The sequence below is a fragment of the Saimiri boliviensis genome, chromosome 11, assembly GCF_048565385.1.
Source record: "Saimiri boliviensis isolate mSaiBol1 chromosome 11, mSaiBol1.pri, whole genome shotgun sequence".
In the NCBI taxonomy this organism is placed as follows: domain Eukaryota; kingdom Metazoa; phylum Chordata; class Mammalia; order Primates; family Cebidae; genus Saimiri; species Saimiri boliviensis.
In genome coordinates, this window is record NC_133459.1 from 2,584,334 (window position 1) to 2,608,385 (window position 24,052).

The window sequence follows — 24,052 nt, forward strand, 5'->3', positions numbered from 1 at the left end:
TGGAGTTCTGAGAGTGCTTGGAAATGTCCACAGCGAGGAGTAGAACTGAGTGCACAGCTGGGTGGAGACAGCCCTGTCCTGGCTGCCCTGAGCTCAGCCCTGTGGTCGCCCTGAGGAGGGGGACGGAGCAGGAGCCCAGGCTCCTGGGGGCAGAGGCAGGTGCTGGTCCCCATGGCTCCAGGCCAGGCTCCGCCCCCAGCTGCCCTGCAGCTCCAAGCCAGTAGCTCCAATGTCATCACCTAGGCAACCGGGACGCTGCTGCCACCGCCCGCCTGCGGGAGCCAGGAGCCAGCCTCGGGCCACCTCCATCTGGCCCCACCGACCCTCCGGGGCCCAGGCTCAGCCAAGGTAGGCTTCAGCTTGGCTGGTCCTCCTCTCGGCCTGAGTCGGGGGGGTCTCCTTGCTGTGGTGGGTGCAGCTGGTCCAGGGACCCACGCGAGGTGCAGAGAGCCCCTTGCGGCTGCCTCCCAGGAGGCGGCTGGCAACGCAGTACTCTTCAGGCCAGGGAGGGGAGGCCATGCCTACGGTTCCCCTGATGGGACAAGCCACAGCTTTGGGGCACCCTGGGGAGCCATCTGCCCCAAGTGCCATGTCAGGGTTTCTCGTGTGACCCTGGGCTGGGGGAGCAGAAGTGGCCCTGGTACTGCTACCTCCCACCTCTTGGACCCACCAGGAGCTCTCTCCACTTTCTGCCAAGGAGGTGCAGAGTGACTGCCCCAGCCAGGCACAGCCAGGAGCTTCTGGGCTGGGGGGCCACCATCCTCAGCCTCACGCAGCTGATCCAGAAGCCTCCAGTCCTCCCCAGTCCCCTCACTCTCCTGTGGCCCCGGAGCCTCTCCAACAACAGCAAGCCTTGCCCTGGCCTCCCCGGCACTCACGCAGCTACTCCCAGGCCTGACCCAGACCTGGATGACAGGAAGGGGCCGGGCACGTCCTGTTCCTTCTGCCTGCGTCGTGCTTCCAGGACTGGACTCCCAGGCTGGGTGCTCCTCTGGGCCCCATCAAACTGGAGGACAGGGGAGGGGCTTGTGGGGATTTGCTGTGACTAGGGCAGTGTGTGCGTGCCAGGGCCTGTGCACACGAGTGAATATGTCTGTGCATGTGCATGTATGTGCAAGTGTGTTGCTGGAGGTGAGGGGGTGGGTGGGGAAACTGAGTGACCGGCTCCTCCCTGAAGTCTTGGGGGAAGTCTGAGGGGCCAGGGCCTCCGGATCCTGTTCCCCTTGCTCTTAGCAAAGGTCCAGCCTGGCGTTCTGGATGGACATGTGACCTGGTGGGGCAAGACCATGGGCTCTTCCTGGCTTGCTGTGTCTTCTGGCTGCGTTTCCCACGGCTCTGAGATCTCTCTGCTCATCCCTAAGGCAGGGACACCGCCCAGGTCTCTGGAACGTCAGCGTCATCTCCCGTAGTCTGAACTTACTCAAGAGCCCCATTTCCAGGTGGGGACATAAAGGAGCCCCTTAGAAGTTGGGGGGAAGGCCGGGCGAGGTGGCTCATGCCTGTAATCCCAGCACTCTGGGAGGCGAAGGCAGGTGGATCGCCTAAGGTCAGTCAGGAGTTTGAGACCGGCTTGGCCGACATGGTGAAACGCTGTCTCTACTAAAGATACAAAAATTAGCCGGGCGTGGTGGCGCACAGCTGGGAGGTCAAGGCAGGTGAATCATTTGGACCTGGGAGGCGGAGGTTGCAATGAGCCAAGATCGCGCCACTACCCTTCAGCGTGAGTGACAGAACAAGACCTCAAAAAAAAAAAAAAAAAAAAAGAAAGAAAGAAGTGAGGAGGAAGTTAAGCAATTTAATCAAAGGGTGCTTCCCCCGAAGTCACTGTGGTGTGGCCCCGCTAGCTCAGACCAAATCAGTGATTCCATCATCGCTTCTTCGTGGACACCTACTGGGTCCCACACGGGTGCTGGGGCTGCAGCCTGGAGCACAGCAGGTAGGGCTTGGCGGTCTGGCCCGCAAAGTGTCAGCAAGTGAGTGTCTTTCCATGCGGTGGGTGCTGGAGGGAAGGAGGCCCGGGAGGCCCGAGGGAGACAGGCGTCTCTCTCTTTTTTTTTTTTTTTTTTTTTTTTTGAGACGGAGTTTCGCTCTTGTTACCCAGGCTGGAGTGCAATGGCGCGATCTCGGCTCACCGCAACCTCCGCCTCCTGGGTTCAAGCAATTCTCCTGCCTCAGCCTCCTGAGTAGCTGGGATGACAGGCACGCGCCACCATGCCCAGCTAATGTTTTGTATTTTTAGTAGAGACGGGGTTTCACCATGTTGACCAGGATGGTCTCGGTCTCTCGACCTCGTGATCCGCCCGCCTCGGCCTCCCAAAGTGCTGGGATTACAGGCGTGAGCCACCGCGCCCGGCTGGTGTCTCTTAAATGGGGTGCAGGGACCCGAGGCGTGAGGCTTCCTGCCGGCTTCCCTCGTGGGTGCCATGCTGGTCAGAGTGGGGTCCGGGCAGCCTCCCTCCGGGCTGGCACCTATGCAGGTCTCAGGGTTCCATGGAACTGCCTCAGTGGCCAGGTATGGGCACGTCCCTGGAGAGGCGTGGGGTGTGGGGGCAGGGAGTGTGGCGGGAAGCAGCCCCCTCAGGCCTGGAGTCACGGGGAGCCCAGGAACCGTGTGACCTTGGTGGTCCCACATCGCTGTTCCTGCCTCTCCTTAACCTATGAGCTGCCCGGGCTGCCCCTTGGCCGAGCTCCGCCACGGCCAGTGCCCCTCTGTGGGCTTGTGAGTCCCACGAGATCGCAGCCCTGCCCCGGGCCTTGGCGGCTCTAGGGCTGACCCAGCCATTCTGAGGGGACTGCTTCACATCGGGGGCAAAGGCTGGGTCACTGTCTGCCCTGCAGGAGCCGGGGCCTCTGGAGGACCGGCTGCCTGGTGGGAAGGCGGAGCTCACTGGAGCCTAAGCTGGCCTTGGAGCTTCCGAGCCGCCCGGCCCTGCGCAGGCTGCTGGCCCTTGAGGGGCCTCTGGGAACACCTGGGAACCTCCCTCCGGGTTGCTTTGAGGATCGAATGAGCTTGAAGACATGGAGGATTTGGCACAGGGTGAGTGCTCAGGGGATGCTGGGCGGCGTTATCAGGAAGGCAACCCTGAGGGCCTATGCACAACACTCAGGACCGGCAGGGCTGCCCCCCGGGAGGGAGTGAGGGATGGGTGGACCCCGTCACAGCTGCTCAGGGAGGTCACAGGGCTGAGTGGCTGACTCCATAGCAGGAAGGGAGCACGGCCGTGAGGATTGGGCATTGAGTCAGGGTGGCACTCAGCGGGGCGCGTGACAAGCTCAGGAGGTGGATGGCTGTCTAGAAGGGCATGTCCCCTCAGATGGCAGAGTGGGGAGTGGTCAACAGTGAGACATGGCCTCGGGTGCAGAGGGTGCACCCCAGACCCCTTAGAGAAAAGCCCAGAGCTGCCGGGCGAGGTGGCTCACACCTGTAATCCCAGCACTTTGGGAGGCTGAGGCGGGTGGATCACGAGGTCAGGAGATTGAGAGCATCCTGGTCAACATGGTGAAACCCCGTCTCTACTAAAAATACAAAAAATTAGCTGGGCACTGTGGCGTGTGCTTGTAGTCCCAGCTACTCAGGAGGCTGAGGCAGGAGAATTGCCTGAACCCAGGAGGCGGAGGTTGCAGTGAGCCGAGATCGCGCCATTGCACTCCAGCCTGGGCAACAAGAGCGAAACTCCGTCTCAAAAAAAAAAATGGGGTGAGCTGCACACTGACCATTCGATGGGGAGGTGCTCAAAGGAGCCAGCCCCCTTTCTGCCCTCGTGTGTGCAGCTCTGTTCCTCAGCTTGGATCCTGTCCTTGGGACCCACCTCATTCTTCTCCCTCCACTGCTACCACCTGATACTAAGTAATCGTTGGTCAATTGCAACTCGATACTGTTTATGGGGCATCCACCATGTGCCGGGACAGAGGAGTGCTTTTGCTTTTTATATGCAGAGTTACTTCATTCCACCCAGTGCTTCTAGGACGACGCTGCCACAATTATCCCCATTTTACAAACCAGGAAACAGAGGGTCAGACAGGGTCACACAGCTGGAGAGCGGCAGAGGTGGGCTGTGTGGGCAGAGTGGGACAGGGGGCTGGAGCATGTGCCCAGCAATTCTGGGCTTCAGGGCAGAAGCAGTGGGCAGGAATCGTGTGTCCTGGTGTGACCCAAACACACATATGACAGCAAGAAGGCCGGGGGGGCGGGCAGCAGAGGGCAGGGCAGGCCCCTTGGGTGTCTAGATGTGGGTTAGGCCTCCATGTGTGAAGAAAGACGTAGGCAGGGGCTTCCCAGGTAGGGTTCGGGGTAGGGCTGTGCGGTGGGAAGCTGGCGGACTAGGGAGGGGCTTGCAGCTGGGCTTGCGCCTCCCTTGCTCAGCTCCAGGCCAGATCAGGGTAGAGCCAGGCTTCTGGGTTCGACCTCCAGCCTGACCGGCTGCCTACCCATGGGGAGCTGGCCTTCCCTCTCTGTGTGCGTCTCCTGGTTGGTAACGTGGCACGTGGTACGCACCCTCACTGCGCCGTCATGGGGTGGCCGGCATCCCTGGAAGGGATACACACAAGCCGCTCCACATGGCTGCGGGTGAACTGCCCTACCCAGGGGGCACCTCCACCCACACGGTTTCGGGCATTATTGATTTGGTCAGGGGGATGATCTCAAGCTTTCATAATGAGGCTCTGGGATTCCCCCAGGCTGTTCCAGGGGTCTGTCTCCCTCTCTCACTTCCCCACGGCCACGGCCCAGGAGGGAGAGGGCAGCCTGCTCAGGCACCCGCAGCTGCCCTCGTATTTCACACTGTGCCAGGTGCTCCACAGTGGGAGGATGCATCTGTGTTTCATCGCCATGCTCGGCTCCCTGGACCGGGGAGCCGGGGAACGGGGGAGCAGGCAAGCCGTCTGTGGCAGGAGGGGCTCTCAGCCACACCCTCCTCCCCGAGGCCCACAGATGGGTCTTTGTCCCCGTCCCTGACGGCAGACCTGGCAACCCTGGCCGAAGGGCCTGTCCCCATCTCACCCACTCGGGACAGAGGGTGGCCACATGGTCCTGGGCCTCCTGCCTGGGCTCTGTGGGTATTACCAGTGTTCCTGTGGGGCCCTGGGGCTGATGCCACCAGGGCAGGGGTTTTGCCCGGAAGTTGGAAATCAGGCGTTCCGTGGCTTCCGGTTCCAGTTCCTCCATGTGCTTTTTTCGTCCTGGTTTTGCTGGTCTGGAACCCGACGGCTCCAGGGAGGCACGTGGCTGCAGCAGGGCGGCAGGCAGCGGCCAGGCCGGCCTTCATGACAGTGTCCTCCTCGGGGGCCTGTTGCAGACTCTTCATGACTCCCTGGGGGCGTGGTAAAGGTGCAGATCCTGGGTCCCCCCAGCCCCCAGTGGGGAGGGGTGGCCTGGAAGAGGCATCTGCCCAGGCCCTCTGGACACACGCCTGCACCTGGAGGCCCGCTGCTCAAGTCCCAGGCAGGCAGGCCTGAGAAATGTTTGGGGACCCAACTCCCGACACGGAGGATGCCCCTTCCCCACCCCACGCCCTCCTGGTGGTGGCAGCAGAGGCCTGTGCCATGGGCTTGGAGGGCTTGGAGGGTTTGGCAGGCGGGATCCGGGACCCCCTGACCACGCTCACTGGCCTCTGTTCCGTGCCCAGGCAGGGGTGAGAGGCCAAGCTGGTGTCCTGCAGTGCGCAGTGGATGCCGGTCGGGGGTGCGGAAGGTGGGGCTCTGGCAGGCAGGGGTGAGCAGACGAGCAGACCTGCTGTTCTTAGGGTTAGTGGGAAGAGGGTGTGACTCCGAACCCAGCGGGAGTTAAAATGGTGCCAGCTTGAAAATACGGCCGACGTCCATGTCCCAAGGTCACAAATAATGTTTCGCTGACCAGTTCCTGGGAGCCCTTGGAGGCATGCCCCATCCACACCTGTTCACGGGGGCCCTGGACCTCCGGTCGGGGTGCGGCGGGATGCCCACGGCTCTCACGCTCTGTTTCTCTCCCCGTCTCTCTCTGTCTCTCTTCCTGTCTCTATCTCTCTCCCTGTCTCTATGTCTCTGTCTCTCTTTGTCCCTGTTTCTCTCTGTCTCTGTCTGTCTCTGTCCCTCTCTGTCTCTGTCCTACCTTAGCCTTTGTAGAGGGGACAACTCACAGGCTGGCAGATGAGGTCGTGTGTCCTGAGCATGACATTTCGGGGCTCACCCACACTGTAGCACGTCACATTCTTTCCTTTTTGTAATGTTTCCTTGTTTGCGGGAACCGTGTCTCATGTGCCCAGCCCTCTGCTGGTGGGCGTCTGGGCTGTGTGCACCGTTCGGCTCCCCGGACTGGTGCTGCTGTGAAGGGAGCTGGGATTTTGCCATCCACCTGCTGTGTGGCTGCAGCCAAGTCATTTTCACCTCTGGGCTCAGGCGGCCCAGCTGCAGAGCGAAGGGGCTTCAACCCAGTGGCCTCCAGCGGCAAAACCTTCCAAGGCTTGTCCTCTGGGATCGGAGGGAACTTCTTCCCTCCCAGTCCAGCCCCTCCAGTCCTCCTGCCTTTCAGGAAACGTGCCCGGGGCCCCTCACTTGTGCCCATCCAGCCTCGGCCCACACACTTGCACCGAGGGGCGACCTCTTGGGCAGTGGAGCACAGGCAAGGTTGGGTTCTGTGCACCCTCGAGGCCCGTGCCCGTCTCAGCTGGGCAGTTCTGCTTCCTGTCAGGTCCTCCCGCTGTAAATCAACAGGCTTCTGCCCTCCGGCACGTCCTCAGCTCCCCCGGGGTTTCAGGCAGCCCAGCCCAGGGTCTGAGGCCTGCAAGTTCACGCTGGCTGCCTGACAGTGAAGTGCGGTGGGGTGGAGTGGGGTGGGGTGGGTTGGGGCCCCTGAATTAACTCCCTATTCTGAAGGGCCCCTGGGACATTCCTCACCTGCACTTAACAGCTGTGTGACCTCAGGCCTGTCACTTAACGCCTCTGAGCCTGCAGCTCCTGAAAAGTGGCAGAGCGGTGGTCACGCCCTCCTGGGACAGTTGGCTCGTAGTCAGTGCTCTCTAAGCTGCCTGTCCCAGGCCACCCCGGCTCACTGGCCACACCCCAGCCTGGCCTGTGCCACTTCTCCAGCACCCAGCACGTGGCGGCCCGGGAGCGTGCCACAGGCTTCCATCAGCTGCCACCTGCCTGGGGAAGAACAAAAGCCACAGGTTGTAGGCCGTGCCCTACACCCCGCCGGCCGTGGGCAGGTCCAGGCCTGCCTGCCTGGGCACTGCAGGGCGGTGGCCAAGCCAGTCCCATGGCACCTTGCCGAGGACCTGGGAGGCTGGCCCAGGGCAGAGGTCACCTCAGCCAGGGCTGGGGGCTACGGGCAGGGCGGGCTCCGTTTTCCTTGTCCCCTCCCCCTCAGCGTAGAACCAGGGAGCCCAGCTGTGCCCCGCCTGGACACTGCCACCTCCTTATGGGTGCCCAGGGCCACTGGGAGCTGGGCACAGGGGCTCTCGGGAGCAATGGTGGAGACAGAGACCAGGGGACGGACTCTGGGGTCAGGGTTCCGCAGGCCCCAGGTGTCTCCTTCTCAAAGTGGGACCACCCAGGCAGTGGCCAGCTCCAGGACAGGGCAGCTCCAGGTTCCCAGCCTTGTGGGGCTGGGGCGCAGGGAGGAGCTCAGAAGGTGGGAGGATGTCTGTGCCCCACAGCAGTCAGCACAGGGAGGCTGTGGCCCAGGGCTGGGCCACATCCCTCACACACACTGTTCCCAAGATGGGGTGATCAGGACCTGAGCCACCTGCAGGCATGAGGGAGACCCCCAATCTGGTTGCAGCCTCCAGGCATCAGGGAGACCCCAAACCTGGCTGCATCCCCCGGGCCAAACCTAGGCACAGTGGATCATGACAGTGACCACAGGCCTCACGTGCTCATCCTGGCCCAGGCATCTCAAAGACTGCTCCTCCCAAGGACCCCACGGCAGCCCCAGGAGCGGGCGCTGCTGTCGTCCCCTCTTCCAAGACAGCAGGTCTGCAAAGCCCCCGCGGATGGGTCTGATCCAGGCCAGCCACCTCCAAAGCAGAGCTGCCCACCTGGCCCTCGGTTTCCAGCCGTGGGGGGCAGCATGGACAAAATGAGAGTGGAGAGGGCACAGGGAGGGTGAGAGGGGCACCTGCCAGTGCTCGAGGGGTGCCCTGGGCATCTGCTGATGGGCATCTGGGCTGTGTGCACCGTTCAGCTCCCAGGACTGGTGCCGCCGTGAAGGGAGCTGGGATTTTGCCTGCCCCCTCCCGGGCTGTCACGGAAGGACAGAGCACACATTCCCAGGGCACTCAGGTGTCATTCTTTCCTCCCTGCAGAGCGAGCTGCCCTCGGAGGCCGGCGAGGGGAAGATGGCCCAGTCCACGACCACCTCCCCCGATGGGGGCACCACGTTCGAGCACCTCTGGAGCTCTCTGTGAGTGCACTTGGCTGGCCAGAGCTAGGGGCTCCCCGGGAAGCACTCTGGGCTCAGCCACCCTCATTGGGATAACTGGGCCAGAGCAGGAGGGGTGGCCCCGGAAAGACTGTGGGCCAGTCTCAGACATCCTCACTGGGACTCTGGGCTAAACTTGGCAACCCCTGCTGGGATTGTGGGCTGGCCTCAGACACCTTCACTGGGACTCTGGGCTAACCTTGGCCACCCTCGATGAGATTCTGGGCTAGCCTCGGCCATCCTTACTGGCCTAACTGGACCACAGCAGAAGAGGTGGCCCCACACTGGTCTTGGGCTAGCCTTGGCCACCCTCATCAGCTTGGGGACAGGCCTGGGTCAGAGGGGTAGGGAAGGGGGACTGCTGCCCTAGGCTTTCCCTGGGGAGGCAGAACCAAAATTCAGACTCTGTTCCCTGGCCATCTCTGCAGAGGGGCCACGGCCAGCAGAGGCCCAGGAAAATAGAGCCCGTGACTGGTTCTGTGTCTCCAGCAAGCACAGCGGCCCTGGAGGGGCGGGTGGAGGACGGAGAAGGGATGAGAGGGCCTGGGAGGGGCAGAAGGCGTAGGCCTCACCAGGAGCCTCGGGCTGGCCTCGAGCTCTGCACCTGGCAGGTGTGGGGGTGACGCCAAGCCTGGGGGCTGACGGTTACTGTTTTCCTCTCCTTGCCCCAGGGAACCAGACAGTACCTACTTCGACCTTCCCCAGTCAAGCCGGGGGAATAATGAGGTGGTGGGTGGCACAGATTCCAGCATGGACGTCTTCCACCTGGAGGGCATGACCACATCTGTCATGGTGAGTGGGGGCTGCCCTCTGCAGAGGACTGGAGTGGGGGCAGTCAGTGTGGCCTGTCCTGTCTTGGGAGCCTGGCAGAAGCAGAAGATAGCGTCTTGGTTGTATAGCTTCCCCTGTGGGTTTCTCAGCGCACTTCAAATTGCAAAAGAGAAAATGTATCAGCTCATGTAACTGTCAATCCAGAGATACAAATGGATTCAGGCATGGCTGGATCCAGGTGTAGAAAGGGCTTCGGGCATGGCTGGGTCCAGGTGTAGTAAAGGTTTCGGGCGTGACTGGGTAAAGGTGCTTCACGGCTGCCTCGCTCCGTCTCGTGGCCTGCTGTCCCCTGCAGTGGCTTTGTTTTTGGTCAGCCTCTCCTCTCGTGGTGAAGAGGACCAGGCTCTCCCTGTATGCCCTATCCCTGTGGAGAGGGCACCCCTCTTTTCCCGCAGCTCAGCAGCCCTGCCTCTCGTTGATCTGAATGTGGTCATGGGCTCATCTCTGAGCCACCCCTGTGCCTCTGAGTGGCCTGGGCCCAGCGTGCCCAGAATAGGGTGATGATGGAATGGAGTGGGGCAGGCCCCCCGACAGGGACCCCCAAAGGAAGATGGAGGTGCTATTTCCAGGAGAAGAGGACTGGAGGAGCACAGGCAGGGCCAGTGAGGCCGTGACACCCCGTCGTGGCAGGCTCCGGCATTCCTGGGAGTCTCAGGCCCTGCCATGTGGGCTGCTCCTTTAGGGAAAAGGCCAGGCTGTGGGAGCTGGTGGGGGTCTCATTCCTGCCCGTCTCTCCCACTGCCCATAGCCAGGCCCCGACTGTGCCAGGAGGTGGGTGGCAGGTGGGCAGCACTCGAGAGGAGAGGGCAAGGACCCGACCCACCCCGGGAGGCCCAGCACGGCCTGCCTTCCCTGTGCTGGGCCCCGCCCGCAGGCTGGCCGCCCTGGGCCCAGGGATTCCTAGGTGGGGAACTTGCTACGTGCGCTGCAGGAAAAACAGCCCGAACTGCGGGGACAGGCCCCCGAAACAGCGCACGGGGTGGGGCGGGTGCAGGGGCAGGTCCCGCCTCCCTCACTTATGGCCAGCTCCAGGCAGGGCCTGCAAGGGAAGGGGCAGTGCTGGGCCTCTGGCGGACGCGAGGACACCCAGCCTGGCCCTCCTGCTCCCTCAGGTCCCCATTCCAGGAGCTGGAGTGCACGCCTGTCCGCGGCATGGGGGTGGGCGGCCCAGCCACCCTGGGCACTGGAGGGAGTGCGGGCCGTGAGGCTCCAGTCAGATGAGCCGAGTGAAGTTGGGTTGGGGAGGCAGAGGGTCCATCGCAGATGCTGGGCTGTTGCACACCCATATGGGGCCAAAGAAGGCACATCCCTGGGCTGTCGCAGCCCCAGGGCAGGGGGGTGTCTGGAAGGCAGCAGCACCCATTCCTCCGAGGAGCCCCTCTGCCTGGATCTGAGGGTTGGACCGCCTGCTCCTGCCCGCCCACCCCTGCTCAGGTCCCAGTGAAACACTCGCCAGCATTCCACACGTGTTCCAGTGCCATGTTATGGGTGAGGAAACTGAGGCAGATGCTGGGAAAGGGTGGGCTAGGGACGGGGCCGGGCAGCGTGAGAAAGTGAGATAGCGACCTCTCCCCTCTCTCCCTTTGGAACAATTCTGCCGGCTGCTCCCAGGGGACAAGGGTCCTGACCCCGCCCCCTCCAGGTCCCACTCTGGACATCCATGTCCTTCACTTTGGGGAGGCGCAGGAACTGGCCACTGGACCCCAGGGAGGGAGAGAGGAAGACCCGTGAGACTCTCTGTCTCCTGAGATGCAGAAGCCACCTCCCGACCCCCAGGTGCTCAGCGCCCACTTCCCCTGCAGAGGATGGAGGGCCCCTGAGACCACACAGACCCTGCACGTGGAGGACCCAGGCTCAGGGAGGCGGAAGGAGCAGTTCTGCATTCCTGTGGATGGGGCGCACCTGCCCCGCCAGCCCCAGAGGGTTCCCTGAGCTTCACATGGGAGTCTGGTCTGAGCCCCCGCCTGCTGGAACACGCCACTCTCCAGCCACAGGGTGACGGTGGGCCTCACACCTCTGCAAACAGCAAGGTGGCCAAATCTGTCAGGCAGCAGCATGGTGCTTGAATTATTTGCTTTCGGTCACCTTCTGTCAGGCTGTGGTGGCCCCAGGTAATTGACACTCCTGATGCAGCACAGAGGTACTCAGGAGGGGCACTTCTAAAGGGCTGAGGAGAAAAATGCCTGTTGGGGGTCAACATCCTCCCAAAGCCATGTAAGAAATTCCTGGGTGCACAGCTCGGCTCAGGGCGGTGGGGATTTCCCGGAAGGAAGGCTGGCACGGGCCCTCGTGGGGAGCGCCAAGCCTCATTCTGATCCCAGGGCCCAGCCCCCTCATGACAGCGCTGCTGGGCCAAGGGCATGCGGTCTGCTACCTCGGACCCCCGTGGGAGCACCCGGTGCAGACAGAGACTCAGAGAAGCACCGACTGGCCGGCTTGGGCAGCCTGGCCTGGGGCCCAGGGCTTCGCTGCCTTGAGAATGGCCCCTGGCCCACTGAGCCCAGGGATCCCAGAGCAGAACAGGAGCTGAACCAGGGGCATGGTTTTAAAGTGCAGCCCGGGAGCTCAGGGAAGACGCCGTTCTGCTGGGGCTGGGGACCTGGACCCGGCTCAATGGGGATGCGGGCGCGGGGGGGCTCTGCAGCTCAGGGGTCCAGTTCTAGCCCCACCACGAGGCTGGTGAGCTTGGACAAGAATCATCGCACAGGCCAGGCCTCGGGTCAGACAGGCGGTCTGGTGCCGGATGTTTGCAGGGCTCCTGACAGACGTGAGTTGGTGGCTCCGGCAGAGTCCTACTTGTGGAACAGGCTGCACACGCCCCTGCCCCCACCTGCCCCGGCAGTTCCCTCTGGCCACCTGTCCCTGGGTGCTGGTGGCATCTGGCCACTCCCATCCTCAAGGATGGGTCTGGGGCTCGTCCAGCCATAAGGCCTCAGCTCAGGCAGGCACAGTGCGTGAGCTCGGGACCCCAGCCCTCTGCAGTGGGGCGTGCCTTCTGGGTCTCGGGGACATGGTTTGGGAAGGCGGGGCATAGACAGGAGCAGTGGAACCCTCAGTGGGCCTTGGAGGAGTCCCAGGCCACAGACTTATCGGCGAGACCATGAACTCCGTGTGGCCACAGCAGGAAGCGACCCTGTGGTCACTGTGGCCATCTGGCTTCGATGGCCCAGAAAGTCCAGCAGGTAGAGGTGGCTGTGTGGGGCGCCGAGGCCCGATTTGCTGGGGTCAGGACTCACCGCTTCCCTGCTAGTCGGGCAACACTTAAAGATTATGTAGCCTCTGGGCCTCCAATTCCTGTCCATAAAATTGGGCTACTGAGAGCATCCACGTCACCCACCACGTCAGACAGACTTGAGGCTGTCTGGTGGTGCCGGTCCCACTGGGAGCATGTGACAAACGCTAGGTGTGAGGGTGAGGGCAGGGAGGAGGCCCTGTATTTTAAGAGAGCTGCAGGCTGGGCGCGGTGGCTCAAGCCTGTAATCCCAGCACTTTGGGAGGCCAAGGCGGGTGGATCACGAGGTCAGGAGATCGAGACCATCCTGGTCAACATGGTGAAACCCCGTCTCTACTAAAAATACAAAAAATTAGCTGGGCATGGTGGCGCGTGCCTGTAATCCCAGCTACTCAGGAGGCTGAGGCAGGAGAATTGCCTGAACCCAGGAGGCAGAGGTTGCGGTGAGCCGAGATCGCGCCACTGCACTCCAGCCTGGGTAACAAGAGCGAAACTCCGCCTCAAAAAAAAAAAAAAAAAAAAAAACCAAGAAAAAGAGAGCTGCTCCTTCAGAGACCAGAACAGCACAGCCAGCAGGGGCTAGGACAGGACCACCGGCCCAGCAGGGGTCCTGCCTGAGTCGCTCCTTGCCTGGGGCTCTGGTTGTCCCTGAAGACCCTATGTGGCTCACAGGGACCTCACTCTAAAATAGGTCCTGCAAGAGGAGAGCAGGGGGAAGCCTGTGGCCCTGGCCTCCCTGTGAGCTGGGGAGGGTGGGCCGAGGAGCCACAGCTAAAACCGGCCCAGCCCCTGCCCTCTCGGGGCCCCGGCTGTGAATGAAGAAGGATTGATGTGGCTCTGGGTACCACCTGGATGGGGTCTCCCTGGCCACCCCCAGACCGCTTGAGAGGAGCTGCAGAGAAGAAACCTCCCCGGGACGCTCGCAGGGTCGAGGCAGTGGGAGCGTGGCTGTGGGGGTGGGGATTCTAATCCTGAGGGACCCACCTGAGGAGTCTCTGCAGTGCTGGGCCTCGGCTGGGGGTGAATCCCCACCCCTCTGAGCCCCAGCGTCCCCTCAGACAAAGCCAGGGCAGGGTAGTGAGACCCCAGGTCCCCGCTGGCTCTCAGAATGCTCCACAAGGAGGGGGGACACGGGAGGGGAGCAGGGAGGGGAGCAAAGAGGAGAGAGGCAGGCGCCCCCACCTCCCTCTGCACCCCTCCCTCCCCCTCTCCCTCCTCCCTCCCTCTGCACCCCTCCCTCCCCCTCTCCCTCCCTCTGCACCCCTCCCTCCCCCTCCCCTCCTCCCTCCCTCTGCACCCCTCCCTCCCCCTCCCCCTTCCCCTCCCTCCCCCTCCCTCCCCCTCCCTCTTTCGAGCCTCCTCCAGGCCCGGCCCCTCCCCCGAGTCCCTTCCCGCCTCTCCTGGCGCCTTTCTCTGGCGACAGCTGTTGTGGGCAGGTGGGCTACAGAGCAGGGACTAGGGCTGGCTGGAGGGACAGAAGGCGGGCTGATCTTCCCCGGGGGCCCAGGAACCCAGCAGCAGCACAGACACCCCCAGTCAGAACCTTCAGACACCTGGGGCTTAAGACCCCTGAGACACAAGTCACTCAGGATAGACCTTGCTGATTTGGAGGAGGGGCATTCTCCCCAGGCCCAGGAGAAGGAAAGCACGGGTCCCGTGTGTGTGTGTGTGTGTGTGTGTGTGTGTGTGTGTGTGTTCCCCAGGAAGGGGCAGGCGGGCACAGGGGGAAGGGTGCCCCTCCCTTCCAAGGAGGCTCTGCAGCTGGAGGAAGGGCGGGGTGGGGCATGGGAGCAGGGAGGGGGCTCAGCTTGCCACGGTCAGCTCTGAGACCGCAGCCCACTCATTACCCGCTCCTAGAGAACCCCTCCCTAGCCTTCCTTTGGTGGGCTTCCATGACACGGCCCTTCGGGGCTGCACAGACCTGGACCCCACCCGGCACCCGGGGCTCAGCGCCTTGCAGCTTGTGCGGCCTCCTCCTTGGGGTGGGATGACGCCAGCTGCGCCCCCGTGTTATGAGTTTGGCCTTGAACTGACACTGCAGGCACCAGGAAACGAAGTCCCCTTTCCATTCTGGCAAATACCCCTCCCGGGAGAGGAACGTGGGCTGTGGCGGCTGCGCTCCCGCCTGCCCTGGGGCCCAGGGTCCCGCGGAGGCAGTCAGGGAGGTGCAGTCCCCAGGGAGTCAGAAGAAAAATGGCAGGTGCAGAGGACCCAGCTGGGAGGGAAACTGGAGGAGGCACTGGCAGCCAAGCCAAGGGCGTGTGGCCCCAGGTCCCCGTCCCTGTCCTCTGCAAAGCAGGCCTTGGGGACATTTGCATAAAGCTGGGTACTGCTCTGGGACAGAAGCCGGTGGTTTTGGTGTTTTGAGTTGGAGACGTGCAGCTCAGCTGCCCTGTGATCCCTGCAGCCTGGCCCAGATGAGGGGTGGAGGGATGTGGGTTCTCGGGCACGGTGCCCTGGGCATGGGTGGGACTCGTGCCGAAGGCAGCCTGGCTGTCATCCCTCCTCACGTCCTTCCCTTTGGCGCGATCCTTCTGGCTACTTATAAAACCAACAGGCTGGCCCTGGGCATGGGAACTTGCCTGAGTCTTTTTCAATCCATCATTCCCTTTGGCAGGGGAGGATGCAGCAGGCAGAGGTTGGGGAATGTGCTGTTGCGGGTGGGGAGTGGAACCCAGGTCCCGCCTCCGCCCGGCTCTGAGTGTCCCTCCAACCCTGGAGAGCCCGCCGCCAACCCAAGAGGGGTCCCAGGCTCAGAAACAGAAGGCACCCCCACCCCCAGGGCATTTCCCATCCCAGAAGGAGTGTCCCTGGGGCTCACCCTGGGTCCCCCTCTCCCTGTCAAGGAGACTGCTGCTTACTCCAGACCCTCCAGCCTGGGGACCCACTGCAGGGGGGTCCCGAGAGACGCCCTTCCTGAACCTGGTCTAGCAAACAAAACTGTCTTTTTCTCAACCGTCTCCTCCTGAGTGGCGCTGCTCTGCCTGCCGGGGGCTGAGATCCTCGGCTGTAGGAAGAGATGGGCATCCAGGCCTCGCCTGCTGCCTCCCCAGTCCAGGCCCCACCCCTTGGGGCACAGCACCCAGAGCTTTTGTCCTCAGCCCGGCCGGCTGGTGGGGCAGGGGGTCCTCGGGGCTCCTCAGGCGGCTGCAGTCCAAGCCTCCCCTGCCCTCACCCAGCTCTGCCTGCTCTCCTGAGGGTGGGGGTGAGGGTGGTGGGTGATGGAGGCCCCTGCCAGCTTTCGGGAGGCGCAGCAAGGAAGAGGGAAGCTGGGGAGATGGAGACAAGAAGGAAGAAGCAGGTGGTTTGGGATTCGGCAGGAAAAGGTGGGAGGAAAGGGACTCGGTGTGGATTTCTCAGTCCTTGTGGTGTGGGAACCACCGTGCCCTGGGGACTGGAATGGCGGGTCCCCAGGCTCCGGTCCCCAGGTTTGTCTGGGCATGGATGCCTTGCCTGCTTCCAGCGGGATTCAGGCCTCTCTGCCAGGGGCAACTTTGTACCAAAGACAGCTGAAACAGAAAGAAAATTCAGACAGCCCACGGGGAGTGGCGGTCACCTCAAAGACCCCAGTAGGCAGGTGTGGGCACCGCTGCAGAGCTCTGACTGGCTGTGCCAAGGCCGTCCACCGAGGCAGTGGGCCCCACCACCGGGCTCTTCTGTGGCAGCAGGGGCTTGTCCGTGTTTCCCAGAGACTTGGCCAGTGCCAGGGTGGGCTCCAGACACACAGCCCTAACTCTTGGACTCACCCCTGCTTTGGGTAGGCGGCGGGAAGCTGGCCCCACAAGCGCTGCTCACTCCCGCTCCTGTCTCCTCAGGGGTCCGGGGTCACAGCTCCCGTGAGCCCCTCCTCTCCGTGCAGCCCTTGGGGTGGTCCCAGCGGACCACTGAGCTCCCCGCCCAAGGGGAAGACGTGCCCCACCAGGGTCGCCAAGGGAGGCGACAGCATCTCTCCCCCTTGGGGTGGCCCAGCCTTGCCTACCACAATCTCCAGGGCTGGGGCTCAGCCCTCGTGCTCGGGAACAGAGGCTGCCTCGTGGGACGAGGCCCTGGGGCCCCCAGAGCCTTCCCCAGACAGGCAGCATCTCCGAAGGAGCCCTGGTGGGTTTAATTACGGAGCCGGCGCTGACCGGCGTCCCCGCTCCCCGGCGCAGCGTCCATGGTTCGGTCCAACACATCACTGGGCAAGCTGAGGCCTGCCCGGGCCTGGATGAATACTCACGAGGAATAAAGGGGTGGGCCGCGGGTTCTGTTGTTGGATGCAGCCAGTTGACAGAACTCGGGGAGATGGGAAAAGCGAGAATGCCAGCAAACCGCCCGCATGTGCCCGAGCACCCTCTGCTCCCGCCTCCCTAGCCGCCCAGCCTCTGCCAGGCGGCCGCGACCCTGACCTTTCCCATTGGGCTGCCCAGACCCATGCCTCGTCCTGCGGGACAGCAGCTCCCCGCTGTGTGCAGATCCCCCGGCGCCTACCATGCTGTACGTCAGTGACCCTGCGAGGCACCTGGCCACGGTAGGTGTGATGCGCCCTTCACAGATCTCTTCAGGGACTTTACAGGGGGGTTTGCCTCGTGGAGGGTTCAGAGGGGCGTCCTTTTGCCTGTCTCCCTGGCCCGGTGTCTGCTGCCAGGTAGGGTGAGCAGAGGTAGAAAGGGAGGCATTGAGGGGCTAGAGGCAGGTCCCGGGCATGGAGCAGGGAGATTTGGGCCCCCACAGCCTGTGGCCACCTGCTGGGTGGGGACCTGAAGCCTGAGAGAAGAGGCCAGGTCCGGGCCGAGGGGGCTGCTTGTGCTTCTGCCTTGCACTCGGGGGTCTCTGATGCTCCTTAGCTTTGGGGCTGGTGGCTCGGTCCAGGCTCGGGGTTTCCGAGCTGTCCTGTTCTGCCCCAGCCACCAGGAGCCCAGCGCACCCCTGGAAGTCATCTGTGCCCCTGGGCTTGGGTTTGAAGCTGCCTCTGCGCTCACCTGGGAATTTGCTCATTTGACAGCAGTGGCAGACAGGGATTTTTGGCGGCCCCACGGGTTCTTCTCGGTGTGGGTCTGAGCTCCGGGGCCGGGACCGGCAGCAAACTGGGCTCGAGGCCTCTTGTAGCCCCCCTCATGCAGTAGGCAGCTGGCCTGGCAGAGGGGAGGGCAAGGCCTACAGCTTGCAGCTGGCCCCTGCAGCCTGAGCCCTGGGGACCTGGCCTCACTTCCAGACTTGCCAGGTCCCCAGGGCCAGGCAGGCACCAGCTGCTAATTGTGAAGGTGGAAGGCTGCGCACAGCTGCTCCATGCAGGGCCACTCCTCCCCCAGGGAGGCAGACAGCTGGGGCCTCGGGCACCTGTGCCACACGGGAAACTCAGCCACGGACAGGGCACAGCGGGCAGGGAGGAAGAGTCCGGGTGTCCCCAAGCTCTGCTGGCACAGAGATCTGGCCGTGGGCTCCAGGCAGTGTGACGGGTGTGTGTGACAGTCTGCACACCAGTGTGTACATTGGTGTGCACGTGGCGGGTGGGTGTGTGTCTAAGTGGGTGTGCATACAGTATGCAGGTGAGGATATGTGCAGATGTTTATGTGTGTTGCTGTGGGTGTGTGTACAGGCTGGTATGGGTGGGTGGGTGTGTGCCCGGGTCTGCATGTGTGTTGTGGGGTGTGTGTGTGCATGTGTGTGTGTGTGTGTGTGCAGATTGCTATGCGCAGGTGTGATTGTGTAATTTGGGTGGGTAGGTGCTTATGTGTGTCTGTGGGTGTGTGTTGCGATGGGTACCTGTATGTTTGTGCCTGTGGCTTTATGTTCCCAGGCAAGGCTTGGAGAAGAGAGGCCGTGTGTGTGTGTGTGTGTGTGTGTGTGTGTGTGTGTGTGTGTGTGGTGGGGGGGAGGCCCAGAGAGTAGGGGAAGGTGGGGGACACCACAGCCTCTCCACACACCCGCGTGATCTTTTTATCTGAAACCCAGAGCTGGGACTGCGACCCAGAGCAGCAAATGGCTACCTCAGGCATGGGGTGTCCCTCTCTCCCGTCTGGCTGTCACCCACTTGTTCATTGATACGTGTGTCCACCAACACGTTGCTATTAGAAACGCACAGCAGGCCTGTGGCTCCTGGCGGGGGGGGGCAACTTCTTACCCCCAGACTCTCGATGGAGGTGGCACGTAAGCTGGGAGGGGCTGTCCCCTGGCTGCTAGACCGCCTGGAACCCAAGGCGGAGCCGGAAGCCCTGGGTGGAGAGGCCAGTGTCACTGCCTGGCCAGCCGAGAAGCCCAGGGACATGAGGGACTCTGATAAAACCTTTTCCCTTAAATGGAGCAGATGTCATTGTGTGACTTACCCTTGGGGGGCGGGCAGCAGACTACACCAAGGTTGAGTACACTGCCACAAGGACACCTTTCCCGGGAGGGGCAGGGGGTGGAGCCCTACTGCCCTGGCCGTCGGACTCTCACTGCGCGCAGGAGCTGCTCACTCTGTCCACTCGGCTGCTGCTGCCCACTGCCCTGGGCATCAGCAATGGCCAGCTGTGCCAGCGCTGTTTCTTTTTAGACCAAGGATTACTGTGGTTCGTTCGTTCATTTGTTCATTCGTTTCATCAGCAAGTGTCAACTGGGCACCTTTGTGCGTTAAGCTGAGTGTCAGGGGCAGGTGGAGGCGGTGCCCAGAGCCAGCCATGTCTCCCACACCTCCTCTCTCAGGGGGGAGGCGGGCTAGACTGGGCCATCCTAATAGGCTAGGCAGTGACTCGGTTTCCCCATTTCTGTGCCAGAGAGAGAATTTGTGACTTTGTCTTCTCGCATGAACGTGTTTTGAGAGAGAAAATGGTATTCAGCCCAAAGGGTTTTAAACCCAACGTGAGCGAATAGAGGCGTGCTGGAGTCGGTGGCTTCGTCCAGCCGGTCCACCCTGGTTATTCCTATGGAAGTAGAGCGACCGCTCCGGAGCCTGCTGGGCCAGCCCGGCCGTGGGAAGAGGCATCTGGGTTGTGGGACACTGTCTGAGACCCCAGCTGGGCCCCCGAGTGCACGCAGCCTGGCACAGGACTCCAGGGTGGGCTCGGGGTTGGCCTCTCTGGCACCTGCCAGCTGAGTCTTTGGGTAGTGACACCTCTCTCTGAGCCCCAGTCTCCTCTGTGACCGGGACGGTGTTCACCGTAGCCACTCGGCTGGGGTCTCACTGTGGGGCCCAATGGGAACTGCCGGCCACTTGCTATAGATGGGGGCACAGGGAGGCCTGGCCTGGAGAGCCACAGCCTCAGCCCCCTCTTCCCGAAATCCCAGCCATGCTCTTCACTCGGCTCCCACACAGTCCTGCATGGGGGACTGGATAACCCCAAAGTGGCTTTAGCCAAACGAGGCCATGTTCTGGGTCTGTGGTCCCCACAGGCTGGGGTCGATCAGTGCCCAGCCCCAAGGTGGATACAGAGACATTGCCCACATCTCCCGCCTGCAGCAAGGAGGGAGCCGACAGCTGCAGTGGGGCACTTCTAGAAGCTGAGCACTGGAGACCGCGGAGCCAGGCGTGGCCCCCCAACACCCGGGAGTCTCCCTGACTTCTCAGATTTCCAGTTCACGGCCCCCTGCGCCCCACCTCCTCCCGGGGCTGCTGTTCTTCAGCTTCGGGGTCTCAGGAGGTTAGCAGGGTGATGGGAGACGCCCCTAGCTCTCCCGCGCCCTCTGTGTGGAGGAGCTCGAGGCTGCCTCACGGCAGTGCCTGGCCTGTTCCCGCCCATCCCTCGGCGCGGTGGGCATCCAATGCCTCGTAGGAACATGGCCACCGCTGTGCCAAGGAGCAGCGCAGACAGTTCTGGGGCTTTGGACCCCCCGTAGGCCCTGTGGAGCCGGTGCCTGCTCTTTCCTGCAGAAAGTGGAGCCTCTGGGCGGGACAGGCCTCCAGGGCAGGGCCCCTGAGCGGGGAGAAGCCATCCAGTGCACAAACTGCAGTTACCAGGGGCCTACTGAATACGTGGGGCTGTGGAGCCAAGGGACTCAGCGGGCAGATGTTCTGGAAGGACCCCTGGCTGCAGTGCTGGGAGTAGGCCACAGGGGGGCAGGCCCGAGGCCGGGAGCCTTCTGCAGACTGGGGCCATCCAGGGGATGGGGCAGCCCTGCCGGCCAGGTGGTTCGACGCTGTGGGATTCTGGGCAGCATTTGCTGATGGGCTGGATGTGAGGGGAGGGCTGGGGGACCCCATGTTTTTTTTCTCTGAGATGAGGAGAACTGCAGCAGGACAGGGGTGAAAATGCCGTGGTCAGCTGTGGCCATAGCCGTGGCTGTGGTTAGCTGTGGCCATGGCCGCAGCCATGGGTGTGTTGGAGATGCCTGGCAGCCATTGCACAGCGGAGGAAGAGCCCCACGCAGAGGGGAGGATGACGAGGGTGCAGTTCCCGAAGCCCCTGAGGGAGGGGTGTCCAGTGATCCTGGGGCCTGAGGAGTGTGACCACCTGGTGGCTCACATACGTGTGTGTCAGAGGATGTGGTGGGCTGGTGGTCAGGTGCAGGGTGGAGTTTGCAGGTGGCCTTCGGAGGATTCCGGGAAGACGCTGAGGTTCTGTTTGCAGCCTTGCAGGACGCCCTGCAGCTCCCCGGGGCAGGAAATGCGGCCGGGTCCGCACGGGAGGTGCGTAAGGAATTGGAGCCACACTGGCAGGAGCGGCCACATGGACACTCAGTTGCCGGTGCTGGCAGGCAGGCTGTGGAGACGACCCACTCTAGGGAGTCCTGGGCATGGGTGCTTACAGTCAGGGCTCTAGGGGTCTGCATGGAGGCAGGAGAGACAGCAGCTGGAGCCAGGCACAGGGCACGTGACGTCCGAGATGCCGAGCGGAGGGGGAGATTCGGAGGGGCAGCCTGGGAGCCGGGAGAGACCAGGCACGAGGGGCCAGCTGAGAGAACAGAAAAGAAACTGCGGCTGGGCACCTCGGAGGCTGCTGAGTTCTCACGGTTTGGAGGGGGCAGAGCGCAACTGGCAATGACTCAGGGAGAGCTGAGTGCAGCCTGGCAGCCCCCGGCATCCTCCCCAGGCCTTGCGCCATGAAAGACCCGGAGGAGCGGTGGGGCTGGGGTCGCTTGGGGCCAGGGGAGGGGCCAGCTGTCCCAGCTGGAGATCCAGGGGTCAGAGGAGCCACCCCACTCACCCGCCTGGTGTTCCTGGTGCACACCCGCCTCCGGCCCCCGGCCACTCTCGGCCAGCTGCTATTCCTGTCCCCATCATCCTGTATCCCATTGCCCCACCCCCATTACCAGCCTAGTGGGACCTCAACTTCCTAGACCCAAACATAGCTCCTTATCTTCCCCGATGGGGAACGATGCAGCATCTCAGCTAGTCAGAAATCCACTCCCCCTTGGCTCAGGCCAGAGCCCTGCAGGCACTCTCAATGCCCCTGAGGTCCTGTGAGTCCTGCCTGCAAATGTGCCCAGGGCCCCTGGGTGCCCGACTGGCGCCCGTGGCTCAGAGGCATCTCCCAGTTGCTGCCTTTGCTGACTCCCGCCTGCATTCTCAACGCCGGAGCCAGAGGGAACCCTCGGCAGCCCCAGGTGTCTCCGCTCGGCTCTGACCGCCTCTCCCGCTGTCTCCGCCTCGCCATCTCTCTGCACAGGCCCTGGGCCCTTCCTCTGGCTGCAGACTCTCTGGCCTGCTGGTCCCCAGTACGAAAGCACGCCCAGGCCTGCCCAGCACTAGGGCAGATCTTTCCTTCCTGTAGGGCCACCCCCACTTTTTCCCAAGCCCGTCCTCACCTGGACGGCAGCCCTGGCCCCTGTGCCTGGCTCTGTGATTCTGAGACCGCTCTCCATCCCCTACACGCTCGCTGGCCAGTTTGTTTTCTGTCATCTGTGGGGAGGGCCGGGGCCGTGTCTGGTGCTGGCTGCCGTCTCCGGTGCTGGCTGCCGTCTCCCTGCACCTGGGAGGGTGCCAGGATGTCAAGCCTAGGAAATGGGTGTGGGGAGGGAGCTGCCTTTGCGGGAGCTGACTGGGGCCAGTGCACTGGGCGGGAGCTTCTGTCACTCCTGAGCCCACTAACCGGGAGGGGACGGGCAGAGCGGAGCTGGGCCATTCCTGAGCAGGCACGCTGCTGTCTCTCTGGCTCTGGGGCCTCTGCCGTCTGCCTCGATGGCTCCCCACAGCCGTCCTGGGCTGCCTTCTCCACCTTTGGGCTCCCGCTCCAATGCCCCCTTGTCACTGAGGGCCGTCAGAGGTGGCGCGCCCCGTGGCTCATGCTCAGTCCCCAACTGGCATGTGCGGGGAGGGGTCCAAGAGGCCCCGGGGAGCACCTGTCAGTGTCTCCAGCGCCACAGAGGGCTGGTGCGGGGGGGGGGCCTGAGTCACATCAGCAGGACTGGTGGACAGATGGGCAGGGGCGTGTGTGCAAGGACGCAGGATGTCAGGGCTGACACCTGGGTTGGACTCTGGGTGCTGACAGGGGGTTGCGGGAGGAGAGAGATGTGCCTTCCCCCTCGTCCTTCCAGGCGCTCGGCACTCTGGGTGGGAGGGCCTGGACCAGACCGTTTCCAAGTGGTTAAATAACGTCTGTGTGACCCGTGCCCGCCTGCCTCTCATGGGCAACAGCACAGGGCCTGACGGGAGTTCGGCCTGGACACCCCACTGGGGCCCCTGCAGACACTCAGGGTCCAGGCTGCCCCTTGCCTCAACCTGGCTGGACGGGGCCGGTGGGTCAGGCCTCTGGAGGAGGCCTCTCAGGGAAGGTGGGCTCTGACGGGGATCGGGGAGGCAGGCACAGAAGTTGAGGGACATGGAGAAGGGTCTGGGAAGGAGGCGGAGGCGCCGTGAGCGGACTCCAGGGTGGAAGCAGGTGGAAGGCAGTGAGGGTTGAGGAGAGGGTGGGGCGAGGCCCTTGCACCAGGCCACGCTGGAGGCTCAAATGCGTGAAGGCCTGGGGGGCACCAGGCTACCCTGGAGTCATCTGATGAGGAGTCCCCTGGGGGTGTGGAGGGAGACACATCTACAAGGCCCCCGTGGGGAGCTAGATGCAGAGCGGGTACTGCAGACGGGCTCAGCCGCTGCAGGCAGCTGCAGGCCTCACGGTCCTGCAGACACAGGCCTGGGCAGCTGCACGGGGCTTCTGGGGGCGCGTTTCTCCGGTGTGAGGTGTGGAAAGTTCCACATGGCCCTGACGGGACTGGGCAAGGCCTTGCCTCAGCCCGGGTGAGAGCAGAGGGTGCTGTGCGCACACTGCCGAGAGAGGGGGCTCCCCCGGACGCATGTCGATTCTTGTTGGCATTTCCATCTGTTTAATCACGGGCTCTGGAAGATGCTTGGGAAGTACCGGCGGGCCGGAGGTCTCGCCCCGGTGGGATGGGCTCCCTCCACCGGAGCCCGACTGCTTCTCAGTCCCTCACCCCTGGGTGAGGTTAGGGCTCAAGTTCAGACATGCCTGTGAGAGATCAGGGAGTTTGAGGAGTTGCAAACTCTTCAAAAACCCACAACAGTCTCGTCTCAGTATTCTCCAGGGAGCGGGGACACTGACCTCCTTGTTCTGCAGGGGCTGTGGTCACAGCTCAGAGCCCCGCCCAGGCTGGAGGGAGAAGGCCGGGGGGCCGGGGGGAGGCCAAGTGACCTCTCAGGAGACTCCAGGCAGACCCCTGGTGCCAGACTTCAGCCGGCAAACACA

At 63.1% G+C, this 24,052-nt stretch overlaps 1 protein-coding gene across 1 annotated transcript in view; it reads left to right on the plus strand.

The window, feature by feature from the left end:
* Positions 1 to 268: 268 nt before the first annotated feature.
* Positions 269 to 24,052, plus strand: part of TP73 (tumor protein p73) — a 57,068-nt gene continuing 33,284 nt past the window's right edge. Inside the window, exons 1-3 of the mRNA XM_010350307.3 lie at positions 269 to 348; positions 8,280 to 8,377; positions 9,067 to 9,187. Coding sequence (XP_010348609.1) covers positions 8,313 to 8,377; positions 9,067 to 9,187 — 186 coding nt within the window. The 5' untranslated portion in view covers positions 269 to 348; positions 8,280 to 8,312. The remainder of the gene's footprint in view (positions 349 to 8,279; positions 8,378 to 9,066; positions 9,188 to 24,052) is intronic.